The sequence below is a fragment of the Malaya genurostris genome, chromosome 2 (genome assembly GCF_030247185.1).
Source record: "Malaya genurostris strain Urasoe2022 chromosome 2, Malgen_1.1, whole genome shotgun sequence".
Lineage (NCBI taxonomy): Eukaryota > Metazoa > Arthropoda > Insecta > Diptera > Culicidae > Malaya > Malaya genurostris.
The window spans coordinates 244,051,803-244,067,534 of NC_080571.1; the positions used below are offsets into that span (position 1 = coordinate 244,051,803).

The 15,732-nt window shown below is 34.2% G+C and overlaps 2 protein-coding genes across 2 annotated transcripts; one reads left to right on the forward strand and one right to left on the reverse strand.

Annotated features, from left to right (window-relative positions):
- Window positions 1-3,171: 3,171 nt before the first annotated feature.
- LOC131428453 (DNA-directed RNA polymerase II subunit RPB9) lies at window positions 3,172-3,827 on the reverse strand. The gene is made up of 3 exons (XM_058592412.1): window positions 3,626-3,827; window positions 3,443-3,571; window positions 3,172-3,379 (listed from the first exon to the last, which is right to left on the reverse strand). The coding sequence occupies exons 1-3, from the start codon at window positions 3,688-3,690 to the stop codon at window positions 3,190-3,192; spliced, it is 384 nt and encodes a 127-aa protein (XP_058448395.1). The 5' UTR covers window positions 3,691-3,827; the 3' UTR covers window positions 3,172-3,189.
- Window positions 3,828-11,080: 7,253 nt separating this feature from the next.
- LOC131428454 (hsp70-binding protein 1) lies at window positions 11,081-13,320 on the forward strand. The gene is made up of 4 exons (XM_058592413.1): window positions 11,081-11,676; window positions 11,735-11,975; window positions 12,062-12,645; window positions 13,166-13,320. Exons 1-4 carry the CDS (start codon window positions 11,623-11,625, stop codon window positions 13,235-13,237), a joined length of 951 nt encoding a protein of 316 aa, XP_058448396.1. The 5' UTR covers window positions 11,081-11,622; the 3' UTR covers window positions 13,238-13,320.
- The last annotated feature ends 2,412 nt before the right edge of the window (window positions 13,321-15,732 follow it).

Consider the following 15,732-nt stretch of genomic DNA (forward strand, 5'->3'; position numbering starts at 1 on the left):
CGGGTGGTTCCGTGTGGAAAAAACCTTTTTCATGCTCAATTTTTCATGAAGGATAGTAAATACACTTCCATATGATATCTGTGTCATCTCAGCAATCTCACGGAGCTTCACTTCACGATCTTTCATTATAATTTTTGTCACTTCACTCACATTTTCCGGTGTAACGGCTTCCACAGGTCTACTCGAGCGTTACGCGTCATTTGTGTCTATACGACCACGTTTAAACTCGGCGAACCATCCACAAATCGTTGCTTTTGATGGACAAGAGTCCGGATAACATTTTTCAATCCATTGTTTCGCTTGCATGGTGTTTTTACCCATTAAAAAACAATGTTTTATCAAAACACGAAACTCGGCTTTTTCCATTTTTTAAACAAACTACAAAACTACTTTACTCCAACCTCGATAACTCAGCTGTTTCTGGTCGGATCGACTTAAAATTTTGACCCGTTTCAAGCAAAGGTTAGTACTCTAGAAAGACGTGATTACTGGTTTACTATGAGCGCCATCTCTACTTTAGTCTCGGGACTTATTGATCCATGTGTTACATACACACATTCACACACAGACATTGGATCAGTTCGGCGAGCTGAATCGAATGGTATATGATATTCGGCCTTTCGGGCCTCGGTTAAAAAGTCGATTTTCACAGTGATTGCATAGCCTTTCTATAAGAGAAAGGAAAAAAGAACTTCGTGTGTTGATCAAATATAGTTGTTTAATTTATTCACCATTTGAAATGAAAAATTGCATAAAAATCGTATTACCTTGAAAATTTCCATTAAAACGGTAAAACTTTGGAAATAAATCGCCTACGAAAGTGGGTAGGTTTTTGACAGTAGAGCAATTTCAGAAATTAGTAGCAAGACATCAGATTTCATATACTTTGATTCGGATGAAACTCTGCACACGTTTTCAGTAGTACAAAACATTTGTTTTGCACGAATGCAGGGATCAATTCGTCACAAGAATGATTTTTAAAAAGGGCGTATGCATTTTTGTATGCACTTTCTTCAAATCGTGGTAACTCGGAAACACTAAATTTTACAAAAATGATGTCTATTGTTTAAAAAGTAGTTGTGCCTTCAGGCAAAAAATATATGGAATTTCATAATGATATCTTATGGTTTTTAGGCACAATAATATCGTATGAGAATCATAAGACCGCCTTATGAAGTCACAAAAATTGGAATTCCAATAACAAACTTTATGAAATTCATACAAAATTAACTTAGGGCCATCGTCCAAGTACCATGCACGCGGGTGGTTTTAGGAATTTTTCGATGGAAATTTTGAAAAATTTGACAAAACCAAAAACATATAGACCTTTGAAATACTTTTATCTATCTACAGGGTGAAAATAGCTGGAAAATTCGGAGGATTTTCCGTGTCTTATCGAAGCACTTAGCACTGAAAAAATGAGCTTTTTTGTAATCTTTCACAATTATTTAAAAAATAATGAATTTCTCGTATACCTACTGTGAAATTCATAAGTTGTTCGTAAGAAAACTCTAATAGTGATAGATGAGATGTATATTGCAGAGTCATAAACATTATAATAGAGGTATATTTTTCTTATCAATCTTTTGAAATGGTGATTTTTGATGCATCATAAGATTTGCCTTATGATTTTCACTACAAGGTGAAATGACCTGAGTGTAGGTAATTAAAAGGGCATTTCTAACAAAATATACAGTATAGAAAAAGTTGAATACTTTTTCAAGAAAAAGAAAAATTTAAATTTATACAAAAAACGTGTCATTAATATTATTTTAAACAATTTCATTTTCAATCTTAACTAAAAATTCACATTTTGTTGCGAATTTGATAAGTATAAAGATAAAATCCGGTAAGGTTATAGAGGGTTGTAAGACCTTTCATGTGAGCCTAAGCTTGTGAAAATTTGATGAGTGGTTTCCGAGAAAATCAAACACACTCTTTTAGTTCATTTTGCACATTTTACCCCGTAAGTTCGGAACCGGCAATCGGATCTAGATAAAGTTCAATTACAACCTTTGGAACTAAATTGAAGGTTAAGCGGTCTCTGAGAAAATCTAGTGCGCTATTTTCTTTAACCGGAATCCCGATACGGGTAAATTTTAATAGCAATCTATGGAACCAAGAAACATTTCATTTGAATCTAAGTTTGTGAAAATCGGTTGTTACATACACAGACACAGACATTTTGCGTTCTCGGCGAACTGAGTCGAATGGTATGTGTCATACTCGGTACCCTGGGCCTCGTTTCAAAAGTCGGTTTTCATGGTGATTACATCAATATGAGAAAGGCAAAAAGAAGTTTTCTGAAAAAAAGATGTGCATCGAATGATGATGTCATCGATAATAGGAAGGAGGTTTTCGAAACTAATGAACTAATGTTGAAGAGAAGATATCTGTTATAATTGAAGCGCACGATAATTCCCGTCACACCTTTAGTGTATCGTTACCGATTAGTAACGCGGGACTTGCATAACTTGGGAATTGATGAGGGTCGATTCAGTACTTTGAAGAATGTTCAAAGTACAAATTGTATTGTATTTTCGGAGAATGTTACAAATGATGATCATGAGTTGGGAAAATATGACTGAGTCTACAGCACATCCGCAACATGGAATTGCTATGTTGATTTTTGTTTTAAAATCCATACCCAAAAAGAGAAATAGTTGAATTTTTCAAAAAGTATTTTTCATTTTAGTTCCGAACAGTCTCAGCACCATCAGTAGAATGGTTTCCAAAGATTGTTTAAATGTATTCAAAGAGGATATGAAACATATGTTATTTTGTTTTCCGAAACAAAAATCCATAAAATAGGTTTAGAAAACGGCCATGCACTAGCTAAGCCCCTTAAATTATAGTTAAGTATTCGAGTGATCAATACTGTAAATCGAGAAATTATTGACCTGAACGCCTATTGTCATGTGGCAATCATAGAGCCATATTGTAATCCGTTTATGGGAATTAAGACGCTTGAAAGATGACGCATATTTTTACTATTGGATAAACGTATTTGTTTCAAGGCCTCAGATACCATTACCAACGTCACCCCTGTCACTCACCGAAAAGCAACACATATGAGAATATTGCGATCACAATATTAGTAAAAGAACTTATTTTTTAAATTTGATGGTCATTGTTTAAATGGTAAATTAGGATAATATTCAAGAAAAATAATTGAACATTCATAATAATTTACTCGGTCCAACGATGACAGCAGTTTGGATTTGTACAGACATAGTAAAGTCTCATTTCTTCTTCAGCTCGTCGGGTTTGGGCCTGAAAAAATACTGCCTCTCGATGCGAACATTTGGGACATGCATGTTCCTCTGTCCGCGGGAGAGTTGGATCTGATATCACATCCGGAACAATATGGGTTAATTCACTGCGGAAAAATTAAAGACATTACTGAAATCTATCATTACTTTTATGATGTAAAATAACTAACTCGATTTCGTGCATAATTTTGTTCACGTAAATACAGTTGGAATCTGCTTCTTGTTTGTAGTCACAATTCCGGCACGCATACAATAGAACTTTGTTTTCCTTGTCTTCTTTTGGGTATAACATGTTATTGCTGTAAGACAATACTTTATTTTGTAAGTGGAACACATCGAAAGATTTTCCATACCATTCTTGGCAAAAACGAATGCCGACAAACCCTGGTCCATCATCGTGAGCAGCGTCGTATGCCATTTTCCTACTTTGATTTCAATTATTTTTACAAACGAATATGTTTGTATCTTTCAGTTGGAAGCAACCAATGAGACCGTCTAAAGAGGATAGAAAATAATGTTCTCCGTTGAAGTTGAAGTTCATATTGTCAGGGTTGTAATAACCGGTTGAATGTTCAGCTTGGGGGTACAATGCGCCCATACAAAATTTGTGTTGCCAAATATACTGATTTAAATCCCAATTAAAAATCTGGAAATCATCACCAATGCTTAGTCCAAAGTTTTTCACTTGAGCCGCATATCGATCGCAAAAGAATTGGGTGTTTATTTATAACGGAATTGGCACATTACTCAAAAACCTGTAGCGACACCTGCAAATGAAAAATGGAACCAAGAAACGGATTCATTCAAAATTTCTATATAATAAGGCACAATGCCTTACCTTTAAGACGCCGAGGGCATTTCTTTAATTTCCAGAGTTATAACAATGTTGTATTTGGTTCTGATTGTCGTATGTTGATCGTCACAAATCTGGGGGATCAAGTCTCCAGTTGATGGTCTGCAGTGGGTACTTCGATGGTTCCTTTTGTTTCTGTGGGTCCACAAGAAACAGCTCCAGGCTACGACGACCCACCAGTTGGCCCGCATATGGATCATTCCGAAAATTTTCATGTCGATAGTAGCGATTTTTTCGATTATTCCATCATACCATGCCATGATTTTTTCGATTATCCAATCATACGAATAGATATCAGTAATAAAAGTAAGCGCGTAGGAAAAAAATGAGTTAAAAGTGATTACTAATATATTTGCTAGAGTAAACTACGATTTAAAAAAGAACATCTTCAGAAATGTGTAAAAATTAGTTAGGTTAGGACGGAACGGAGGAACATTTTTTTGAACAGAAACCAGTGCTATGTTGACATCTCGAGTACTAGAATGTTAGGCGATCGAATACCATTTATTTTAGATACTTGTTATTCCCAGGCATTTAAAAAATGGTATTGCACCAAGCATAATGTCTTATTCTAAATAAACTTTAGTTTTCGCACAATGAATGAAGATCGACATTACCATCTTTGAGTAAAAATGTTTTCATCTACTTCTGTTGTGGTTTTTCTACAAAATTCTCACCATTTTCATCAAAAATCGTTGAAATCAAGAACTTATTTATATTTTGATTCCGATGTGACAGCTCTTGCTGAAAGTATCATCTATAAACAAGCTGCGCTATTCATTTCAACGTCAATGTGCCAACAAATATTCAAGGTGCATTTTCGGTACGGTTTATTTTTTGTTGGAGAGAAGTAAGGTTAATGTTAATAAACCAATTGTCAATATCCACTTTAGAGAAGAATTGGACGCGAACGATTACCAATCGAGTGGTACCAACACCAGATGAATGCAAAGACTTTACATTTCCGTGCACTGCTACGGCAAATAATCAGAAAGCTCCAAATCAATTGGAATTTCTCTTCCAAATGGAAGTTTATGGCATTTATCAGAAAAAGGTGTGATTTGAAGTAAACACTCAAATACGGCAGCACTGCTAGCGAATTAAATTAAGACCAGAGATGCCAGATATTTTCATAGAAAATCTGTATTTTCTTATCTTCAAAATCTGTATTTATCTGTATTCACAACTAAAACGAAATTTTCACAATAATAACACCATTTCACGATTGAAGATGAATATTAGTAGATATCTGCAATCTTTTTAAATATTTTCTCCTTCTATTCTTACTATCAGCAATCCCTCCCTCCAAGTCTTTGAACAGTATAATGAGCTTTGCAAAACTTTTTGAATATGCGCAAAACTCTTTGAGTTATTGAGTCGACATGGCATTTTAGTGCCTAAACTGTAAATTCAAGTCAGGTCATAGTTTCTCAGTTTGATAATTACATCGATTTGCAGTTTAAATCTAAGTTCCATATTTTCATATACCAGATGTGTCAGAGTCGTTTTATTGTCAACATATAGTGATAAAATCTATTCGTTTCGTTTTTTGTTTGAACCCCACTCTTCAATGCGGATATTTTTGTTTATGTGGTTTCGAGAAAAAACTTGCTATTTCTGAATCTGAATTTCGAGCCAAATAAAAGCATTTGTGTGGCAAGCAGGCTTCCCAAATGTACCGCCGCGCGACATTATTATTGAGGATGTCATGCTACTCTTTCCATGACAGCCTTGTGATAGGTTTCATCACGACAGCCCTTAGACAAATAGTTCTGTACAGCCAACGTTGCCGTCATTCACTTCGTTCGACAGTTCATTCCATCTCAAGACATTTTGTCGTGGTCCACGACAGCCGAAGAAGCATGAAGTTCTCGCTATTGCAACAGTTAACTTCGGGTATCAGTCACTGCGTTGTTTCTGTCGAGAGCAAAATATTACTCTCCCTTGACCAGGTCTGCGACAGTAGCCGGTGCGGTCGAATATATTTCTCTAGGTTTGATATGACGATTCGAGGCAACATGGGGGTTTTTAGTTTTGCCTTTGGTGATTGCTTTGCGCAACGGTTGATCATTGCACATAGCAATCACCGTTGTTAGGGCATTGATAACAATATAATTGATAATTAATAATATACGAAACTACTAATACGAAACGGATTGAAGAACGGACTTTGGTTTTAATGAAAGTTAATTTTTATATTTTGGTCGATCTTCTATGAATCGATCGATCGATTAATTAAAGAGCAATATATTTCAATAGCTGAGACAGTTCGGCGTGCTCCTTTCAGGCAGTTTGCGGTCGGTTTGTGGGCTGTAACATTCATAGTGTATGCGCGTACTGATGTGCGTGGAGCATTATTTTCATCCTCTTTATCTCTTCCTTCAGGGTAGTAAAGACGCGATCGTTCCTTATACGAGTGTATAAGCCAATTGAATCAGATTTTAGATTTATATGTTAACGGTAAATAAATGTTGGTAGCGAAAGATATATTCAAATCAAAGATTCCATATTCGATACTCGTTAGTGTTAGCTTTGCAGTCGACTTGTAAGTCTACGGGACTTTTGCATGGCCAGTGCTGCAATACTACGGACACTAAGAATCCTTTCAAGTCAGGACTGAAACATACAAAACCTGGCTCGTTAAGTTCGTTATACATTGAACCACCAATCGAATAAAAACCTTGAGTGTAAATTTTGGAGTCGGAATTTGCAAGGCAAAAATCATTTAGAAACATCTTATTTTCAGGTACCGTACAACAAAGCTTTGAATGCAAAAACTGAATGGAAAATTCCGGTTCTTCCAAAAAATATGTTTCCAAGCGTGGAATGCAGCATGGTTGCCCATAACAGATTCGAATGTTTATTTTGTTTTATTTAGAAAAAAAAAGTTTTAATTCCCCAAGTTATGTAATAATGTCTTTCTTGAGTAATGTGGTCTCAAGCTTTCCAGACATATCAAGTTCTCTTCTATATATGAATAGTATAGTGTTTCTATTACCCTGGAATATATTCCAAAATACATATCGGTACTGTACGGTTACTTATATGATATAAGGTTGTGCTGATAATCTGCTGAATCATTTTCTTCCTGTTATGCATAGAATTATCTTATTTCCAGAAACAGCATATTAACTATTACATTATTTTGGTCATAGCTACCAGAAGTTCGCGACTTTTACACACGTTGAAACTGTCACTTTACATTGTAAAATTTGAATCTCGGTTAAAGCGTATCTTTCATCAAGTAGAAGCTTGTATTCAGTATATTTTGAATTCTTTAACTTAATGTCGTTGTTTGCCACAAAACTTGCTATAAAAGTAACTGAGGCCCAAATTTATATCTACAGTTAAAAGGACAATTTCATGTAAACTTCTAGAGGTATCTCAATCATTTCCTCTATGTGCTTTTACGCTCAATCCAATTTTGGAAATGTAGATGTTGCAATCACGAGCCGCACGCAGAAGAAGATGCGGTGCATTGAAATTTCAAACAGCACATCCAGTTTATATGCGCTTGCTACAATTCTCGTACACATTTTTGGTTTTCTGTTTGAGTAGGCTCTCACGGAAAAGGAAAGTTGTTCGTGAATAGCAAAGCGAACTATTGAATTTAATTCGGATCCGACTTCCGCAGTTACAAGTCTAATAATGTCGAAAATTTTCTAAAATCGAATTGGCTTAGTAGCTTGTGTCTGCATTTAAAAAAAATCAAACGTTTGGAACTATAAATATTGTAACTAAATAGTGAAACATTCTGAGAGCCGAGTTCATTGCACATATTAAACAGTTTTCTTTCTGAAAAGAAATTATGTTCTGAAAAATGTAGGTGTAAATCCCCGGTGAACAATTAAGTTTGAAACCGGGAATAAATAAAAGATATAATAAAAATTATAATAATAATAATCATAATAATAATAATAATAATAATAATAATAATGATAATAATAATAATAATAATAATAATAATAATAATAATAATAATAATAATAATAATAATAATAATAATAATAATAATAATAATAATAATAATAATAATAATAATAATAATAATAATAATAATAATAATAATAATAATAATAATAATAATAATAATAATAATAATAATAATAATAATAATAATAATAATAATAATAATAATAATAATAATAATAATACTAATAATACTAATAATACTAATAATAATAATAATAATAATAATAATAATAATAATAATAATAATAATAATAATAATAATAATAATATTAATAATAATAATAATAAAAATAATAATAATAATAATAATAATATTGTAGCAGTCATTTCCGGCCCTAAGAAACTCATTGTTTTAGTTATCCTAGGAGAAACAGAAGTATATGACACGAATTTGGCTTTCATTTATTTAAAATTCAAAAATTAAATTTTTAAATTCCCAGTTTTGGTACTGATCATCTCTTAATTTCGAAACAAGAAGTTGGATATGGATGAAACTAAATGGAAGGCTTTTAATTAAATGATTTGCGATTTGAAAATTTCTTCTGAACTTTTCTTCACATAAACAACCATCTGTTGAACTACTTTTTATCTGAGGGCTCCCCCAATCAACTTCATGGTTGCGGACCCTGTATTTGTGTAGATGGTATTAAAAGATCTACCATCTCAACGAAAAAGAGCTCAATTACAAGGTCCGGGGAGTACATAGAAACTTGCAATGAGAGCAAAGGGAAAGTCAATTTCAGCCGCAATGAAGCTATATTAATAGGCACTGAATTCCATATAACAAAATTATAAACTTATTTTTCTAGTTTTGTGATATTTATGAAAACAAAAGAGGTTTATTGAAGATCGGTTTTCAAAGGTAGTAACAAATTAAGAACTCAACGTTTTTATATTCTCATTCCTTCAACTGCTGCAAAACCTATGTGAATGTTAAATGAACAACTAAATTTAAGCTATTTTAAATAAATTTAAGCTATTAGTTGATTGATTCCTATGTGAAAAAGAACAATTGAGAATACTAAATTTGTAACAAAGTTTGGGGTAAACCAAAAAATTTGATGCTTTTGGGATAAATGATGGTTTCATCATATATTTCTTTTTAAAACACTTTTATCGAAAATCTGAAAGCACATGTTCACATATAAACATAAAAGTTGCTCATTCAATTTTATGGTCGAAAACTATTCAAAGTGCACCAAACATCTTATTTGGGTTAAGAGTATCATATTCTATAGTTTCAACGAAATCGGTGAGGCACGGGTACCAAAGTGTGCCGACAATTGGTAGAGTAACGTTAAATACACTAAATAATTAAATAGTTGTGAAAAGTAGCTACGATTCGATCCAAAAATCAAACGTCATTATTCAGGATAAGGGTGAATAAGACATTTTCGGAGTATTATTAATGAATGGAAGTGTATCTGTTTCTTTAGGAATAAGAAGGAAGCACTAAGGATGAATATTTTAGAAATTCATATATATGAGCCGTTACACAAAACTCAGTGCTTATCTTTTAATGTAGTTATTAAAATTCATTGCCCTCGCCGACAGTATATATAAATCTAAAACAATTTCTTTATTTCACAATGGTAATGTGTAATGAAACCCTAATGTTTCCTGCAAAGGTAATCCCAACAACGCAATCGTATGTACTAGTCCCGTTTCATTGAGGCAATCGAAATAGTGCGAGCGCACTATGAACCACAGCACGTCTCCAGAAACAGCCGGTTTATTGCTTCAAGAGAAATTGATGAGACAGCCGGCCCGCGACAGCCCTTCGTAACAGTAATTCCCTAAAAATCAAAGGATGTCTTCGATTTTCAAAGGATGTCGCCGTAACAGTTCATGCGAATGAGCTAACATAAAGAAACAGGATACAAACAGCCCGTTCTGTTTGACTACTCTCCGGATAGAATACTCTCATCAATCTGGCGAGTACAAACTGTCTCAGTGACAGCATTCATTTAGGCATGCGAGCGCTGTTGCCATTACAGTTCGGCGTATGCTTCACACATATTGTAGACTGAGCTTTCGACTTTGCGCTCAGACAGTTCATGCTATCTCGTGGCGGATGTCATTGAAGAGCAGTACTGCTGGGAAGCCTGGTGGCAAGATATGATATTATTGTTCATTTAAGTGAAAAGGGTAACGAGTTCTTGTTGAGACTTATGGGGATCTTGTTGCAACTGTCAAAGCTTGTGAGCTTTAGTTTCAACATTTCAAAACAGGTTATTTTTATGTTATTGACTAAGAACTTTAAAATCGACCACAAATGTATGTAGATGACGAACTACAATTATCATTGGACTAAAATGATACAAAAATAAAATAAATTATAGCCTAGCATTTCAATTTCATCCTCAAGTGATGCAGATGCAGATTTCTGATAGTCTAAGCATGCAGATTTCTGATAGTCTAAGAGCCTTGGGAAAATTTTAAAATGATTTGTAAATGGGTTCCACACAAACAGAATGAACATGCAAAAACCCAGTGCGAAATGCTCCTTTCACGCTTCTAAAGAAAACTGCATTGGATTGTAACTGTCGACGAAAGATAAGTATATATGGGAACCCGAAACGCAGAAATCATGGATAACGCCAGGACAATCATCAACATCGAGTTAAAGATCGTATAGTTTTGGTAAAAAAAATTTTAAGTGTCTGATGGGTTTAGGAATAGTGAATTACGAACTTTTTGAACCTAGCGAAACAATTAATACCGTCCACTCCAGGTAAAATACTAATACTGCAAATAAAAAACAATTCGCCATCGTTTTTGAAAAACTCGATTTTTTCTTGAAGAAAAAGACATTTACAATTTTCGCAACTTTAAATCAAATTTTGTTCTTTGGTTACGAAACTTTTATCTCATCTCTAGTACTAAATCCTAAACAATGCCTTAGGCCAAATAAAGAAAAAAAAAATCGTACTTTGTATGAAATCTGCATAAATCTGTATAAATCTGTATTAAACATACGAAATCTGCACAAAATCTGTATTCTGTATAAAATCTGTATGGACATGTAAAAATCTGTATAATACAGATAAATCTGTATAAATGGCATCTCTGATTAAGACAGACATTTGAAACAGTTCTATATGCAAGTGACAGTTTCTTATTGTTTACTCTTTTTCCTCAAACCTCTAAATACTTACATAAAGTAATAACTAAATCGAATTTTCGATCCGGCGAGATGGATCAACCATGTGTTTAGCCAGTCTGTTTACTCCAGACAACACAAAGGAAAAAAAAAGAATTTTCGATCCGCTCCGAATTAATTAATGTAAAACACTCGAATCTACCGTAATAATGGAAATCGAAAGATAAACTGTCATTTGCGCATAGGACCTTTTCTAATGTTGATCGAATAAATAGTCTAGCGCATTCTGGAAAAGTGTGAACTGCTCAAACTTATCCTGGTTAGCTCAAACCGTGTAGACATCACTTGTTCACCTGTTTTGTTTGTGGTCATTATATTACCGAACCATACGAATTCTAATTAGTTACTGAAACAACGCAATCATGGCTAGTGGAGGAAACAATCCAGATCGACCTCGACAACCTCAGAATTTAAAGGTGAATTTTCAGTAGTAAATTTTAAATTTGCAGATTTTTTAAGTTTTACTATTTATAGGGTTTGCTGAAATTTGCTATGGATGCAACCAAATCAGAAGATGCTCCCCAGTCATCCAACATAGAACCAATGGATGAAGAACGCCGGCGATTTTTGGAGGACGCATTGAAATCATTAACTGTAGATGTGGTACAAGAAATAGAGAAGGCCATGCGAACGTTGTTGGAGGGTGCCGAAGAGGACAAACCAGAGGCAATCGAGATAATCATCGATTTTGTTCAGGATATCGATGCAGCCAATGGTGAGTTAAGTATAATATTTCGTTATTTCCTAACTCCTAAACAGTCATGATATTCCAATGGCACATAATTTAAAAATTGGTTTCAGATTTCCTCAAGGTGGGTGGTTCATCAATCATTCAACCCGGCTTAGAGTCGCCCAATACTGCGGTGTGCACTGGAATATTGCGTTTAATTGCAGAACTTACTCAAAATAACCCGTATTGTCAGCAACGCCTACTTGAGGCAAACGTTCTTCCTAAATTAATCGAATTCCTCTCCGGTGAAGCACCGGTTGCTAGTCAAGCGATGCATGCTGTATCTTGCATGGTTCGAAATCATGAACCGTGTTTGGCCGCTTTCATCGACATGGGTGGACTCGAGTGTATGCTTGGATGCATTCAGACCGATAACGAGAAACTGCGAATCAAATCATCATTTCTGATGTCAAACCTATGCACCGAATTTACTGCTGTAAGGGATGAATTTATCAAACTGAACGCTGTAGAACGTGTGGCTGCATCGGTGCGACCTGCTAAAGAATATGATGCAAAACTGGAAACCGCTTTGTCAACACTTTGTGTGCTTACCGAGAGCCCGGAAGCAGTTCGACGCTGTCAGGACGCAAACCTAAAGTTAAAATCTAAACTAGAATCGGTTCTAAAGCTTAACAACGGAAAAGATGAGTGCCAAGTGAGTTTCAATGATCAAAATTTTAATTAGGTTTTGCACGATGACGACACAGATGAACTGCCGATGAATCAAGTTCATCTTTGACAGTTGCCGTGTACTTGTTTTGTTTTGCGACTGCAAGTTAAAAATTGAAAAAATGACGAAAAGGTGCACGTTAAAAACGTATTCCACAGTGAAAATAACTAAAAAGATTGTCCTGTATGTGTTTCCAGCATCAAGGAGCGATATATGTATGAATCTGTTGAATGTGAGGCGACTTTTACATTCGAACGATGAACTTCTGATGAACTTTTAAACTGTAAACAAGTACACGTCGACTGTCAAAAAAAGTTCATTTTGTTCATTTTTGTGAGGTTATGTCATGTTCGTGCAAAACCTAATATACTTAAAAATATATATATATATATATATATATATATATATATATATATATATATATATATATATATATATATATATATATATATATATATATATATATATATATATATATATATATATATATATTTTTTACTTTTAGGAACAAATTGAGTATTCCAACACGTTGCTCAAAAGGTGTTTTGCAAACGATAACGGAGGAACAGATCGGTGATTAAAATAAGGATTGTTTTGTATTTAATGAAGAAAAAATGTTTTTTTATGAAATCTCATAAATAAATATTCTTAAAAAGATAACATTCGCTTTCGCTTCGCTTCGTATTACAGGGTGATATGCTAAAAAAAATGAAAAAAAATATCACTGACTTTTCTCAAAGTTGGTATGCCGATTTTTACAAATTAAGGTACAAATGAAATGAATGAAGGTCTTGAAATTCTGAAATTTCCGCTTTCGAACGCATCGGTAATGGCCAAGAAAAGCTCCAAAAACGGAGCTCACTTCAGTTTCTCAACAACGGTTAAACCGATTTTCACAAATCATTATTCAAATTAAAACACTCAGTGTCCTAGAAGATACTGTGAAATTCCATCCGGTTCCGAAATTATAGGGCAATGAGTATCAAAACTTTCAAACTGTCATACAAAATGATGCAAAATCGGTACGGAAGAAGAAAACGCCACCGTCTAGCACACAGCGTGCTTTGTTCAATTTTGTAAAGCGTGCAGGCTTTAAATTTAAATCTATAATAACTCATTTAAATCTATAATAACTCGACTTAACTTTTTACAATTTTAAAAGGTGATTGTAGTTTATAACAAAGAACGTTTTTGATTTCATTCAAGTTTGAAAAAAAAATTGTGATTAAATAAATAATATGAGAAAGGCACTTGGAAAGGCTTCATTACACCACTAGGTGGATAAAACACAGACTAACAGACATGACAGTATGAGTAAATGCTTATAAAAATAATTTTTCGTGATGCACTAGTTCCACCTATATTGTACTGCGCGAACTATTTACTATCGGTACACCACTTGTGTTATGTAAAAGTTTTTTTACTAGTTGGTTCTCCCTCGTTTGTCAACACCAATCAGCTGCTGCCTGATTTCATCATAATATTTGAAAATGAATCGTCACAATAAATTATTGGATTACGTTGATAATATATTTAACTTTTTAGCGATGTTGGAAGGTAACCATTTGCTTTTCTCAACGTTGTTCATCTAAACTATTTTTGATTGTGTTGGTAATTTTCACCCGAAATTAAGTGACTGCAGACCAGGAGTAAGTAAATATTGTAACAAAACGGGTTCGATTTTGTATTGCGTTGAAGGATGAGAAGTAGGCACAATTCTGTATATAGTTTTGGCAATATGTATTAAATCTGTATCCTGCATGAAATTCGCATGGACGTATACAAATCAATACATTAGAGGTAATTCTGTATGAATGGCAACTCTGTAGGTAAATGAAAAAATAAACACAGTCTAGATTACAGACAGGATGTTTTTGATAGGGTAGCGTGGCGCCATCATGCCATATGCGAGTATAGTCCAAACTGAAGGAATATTCGAAATGATCGTTAAAATGATTAAAGAATCTAATTTGAATGTCCTGTCTGTTAGTCTGTGGATAAAATAAGTTTTTTTAAGGTTATTAGAAAACATCCCTTTCTCAACCCTCTGCTGTCGAGATTATCCAGGATCGCCGAGATTTTCAGTAATTGTACATTTTGTCGAGTCGATTACTGAGTACACGATTGTGTAAATGTCAGCATTTTTCACCGAGATTTAGCATTTAAATTTAGGTCTTTTCATAACTTTGGATCAAAACCTTCAATCTCGATGAAAGATGGAGATTTATGTTCGTTTCTTTTTCCTCGGAGGCGTCTTCTTACTTGAAATGACGCCAATTGATAACACAGCTTTGATATTACACTGTCTGTGGATTTTCGTTTATAGTCAAATTAGCATCACTTTCACAGACTGCCAACAATAGCATTTCGGTGTCGTAACACCGTGTCATTTCAGCACTGATACCCACTTGTACGCGGCGGGCAGATTTCCCCACAGAGGACTGGCTATGTCTCCCAGCCATTTTTGTCGGAATTCCGTCAAAAGTCTGGCAACAATGCAACAACCGTTTCCGGCAGAGAATTTCGCCTAGCGGTTATTAACGGTTCTTTTCTGTCGGATTCTTGCCATACAAGATTGGCAGAACCGTTTTGAATCGGTTCTACATTTTAAGCGTCTTGGTTTTATTTTTTCAATAAAATATACATATGTCATACTAGTCATGGAAAATGTTATTGCCAATAATATTACTTTCTCACTACCAAACATACCCATATTTCAATCTCATTTACCTCGTCTCAAGATTTCGTTTTTTGTACGTATCAAATGAAATCGAATAAAAAAAAACTTGTTTTAATCCACCTAGTGGTGTAATGATGCCTTTCTCATGTACATATAATATTGTGGTATTCTATTCAAAATTTTTCTATTCGATTTTTGAAAGAAACCAAGAGATTGTTTATGCATAACATGTTTGTTGCATCCGAAAATATTTTAAGTGACGGTGTACAATATTGAACACACTTTACCCTATAATTCCGGAGCCGGAAGTTGGATCCGGATGAAATTCAGGAATTCAGTATGGAAATCGGTCAAACCATCGCTGAGAAAAGTGAGTGAGATCTGTTTTTGTA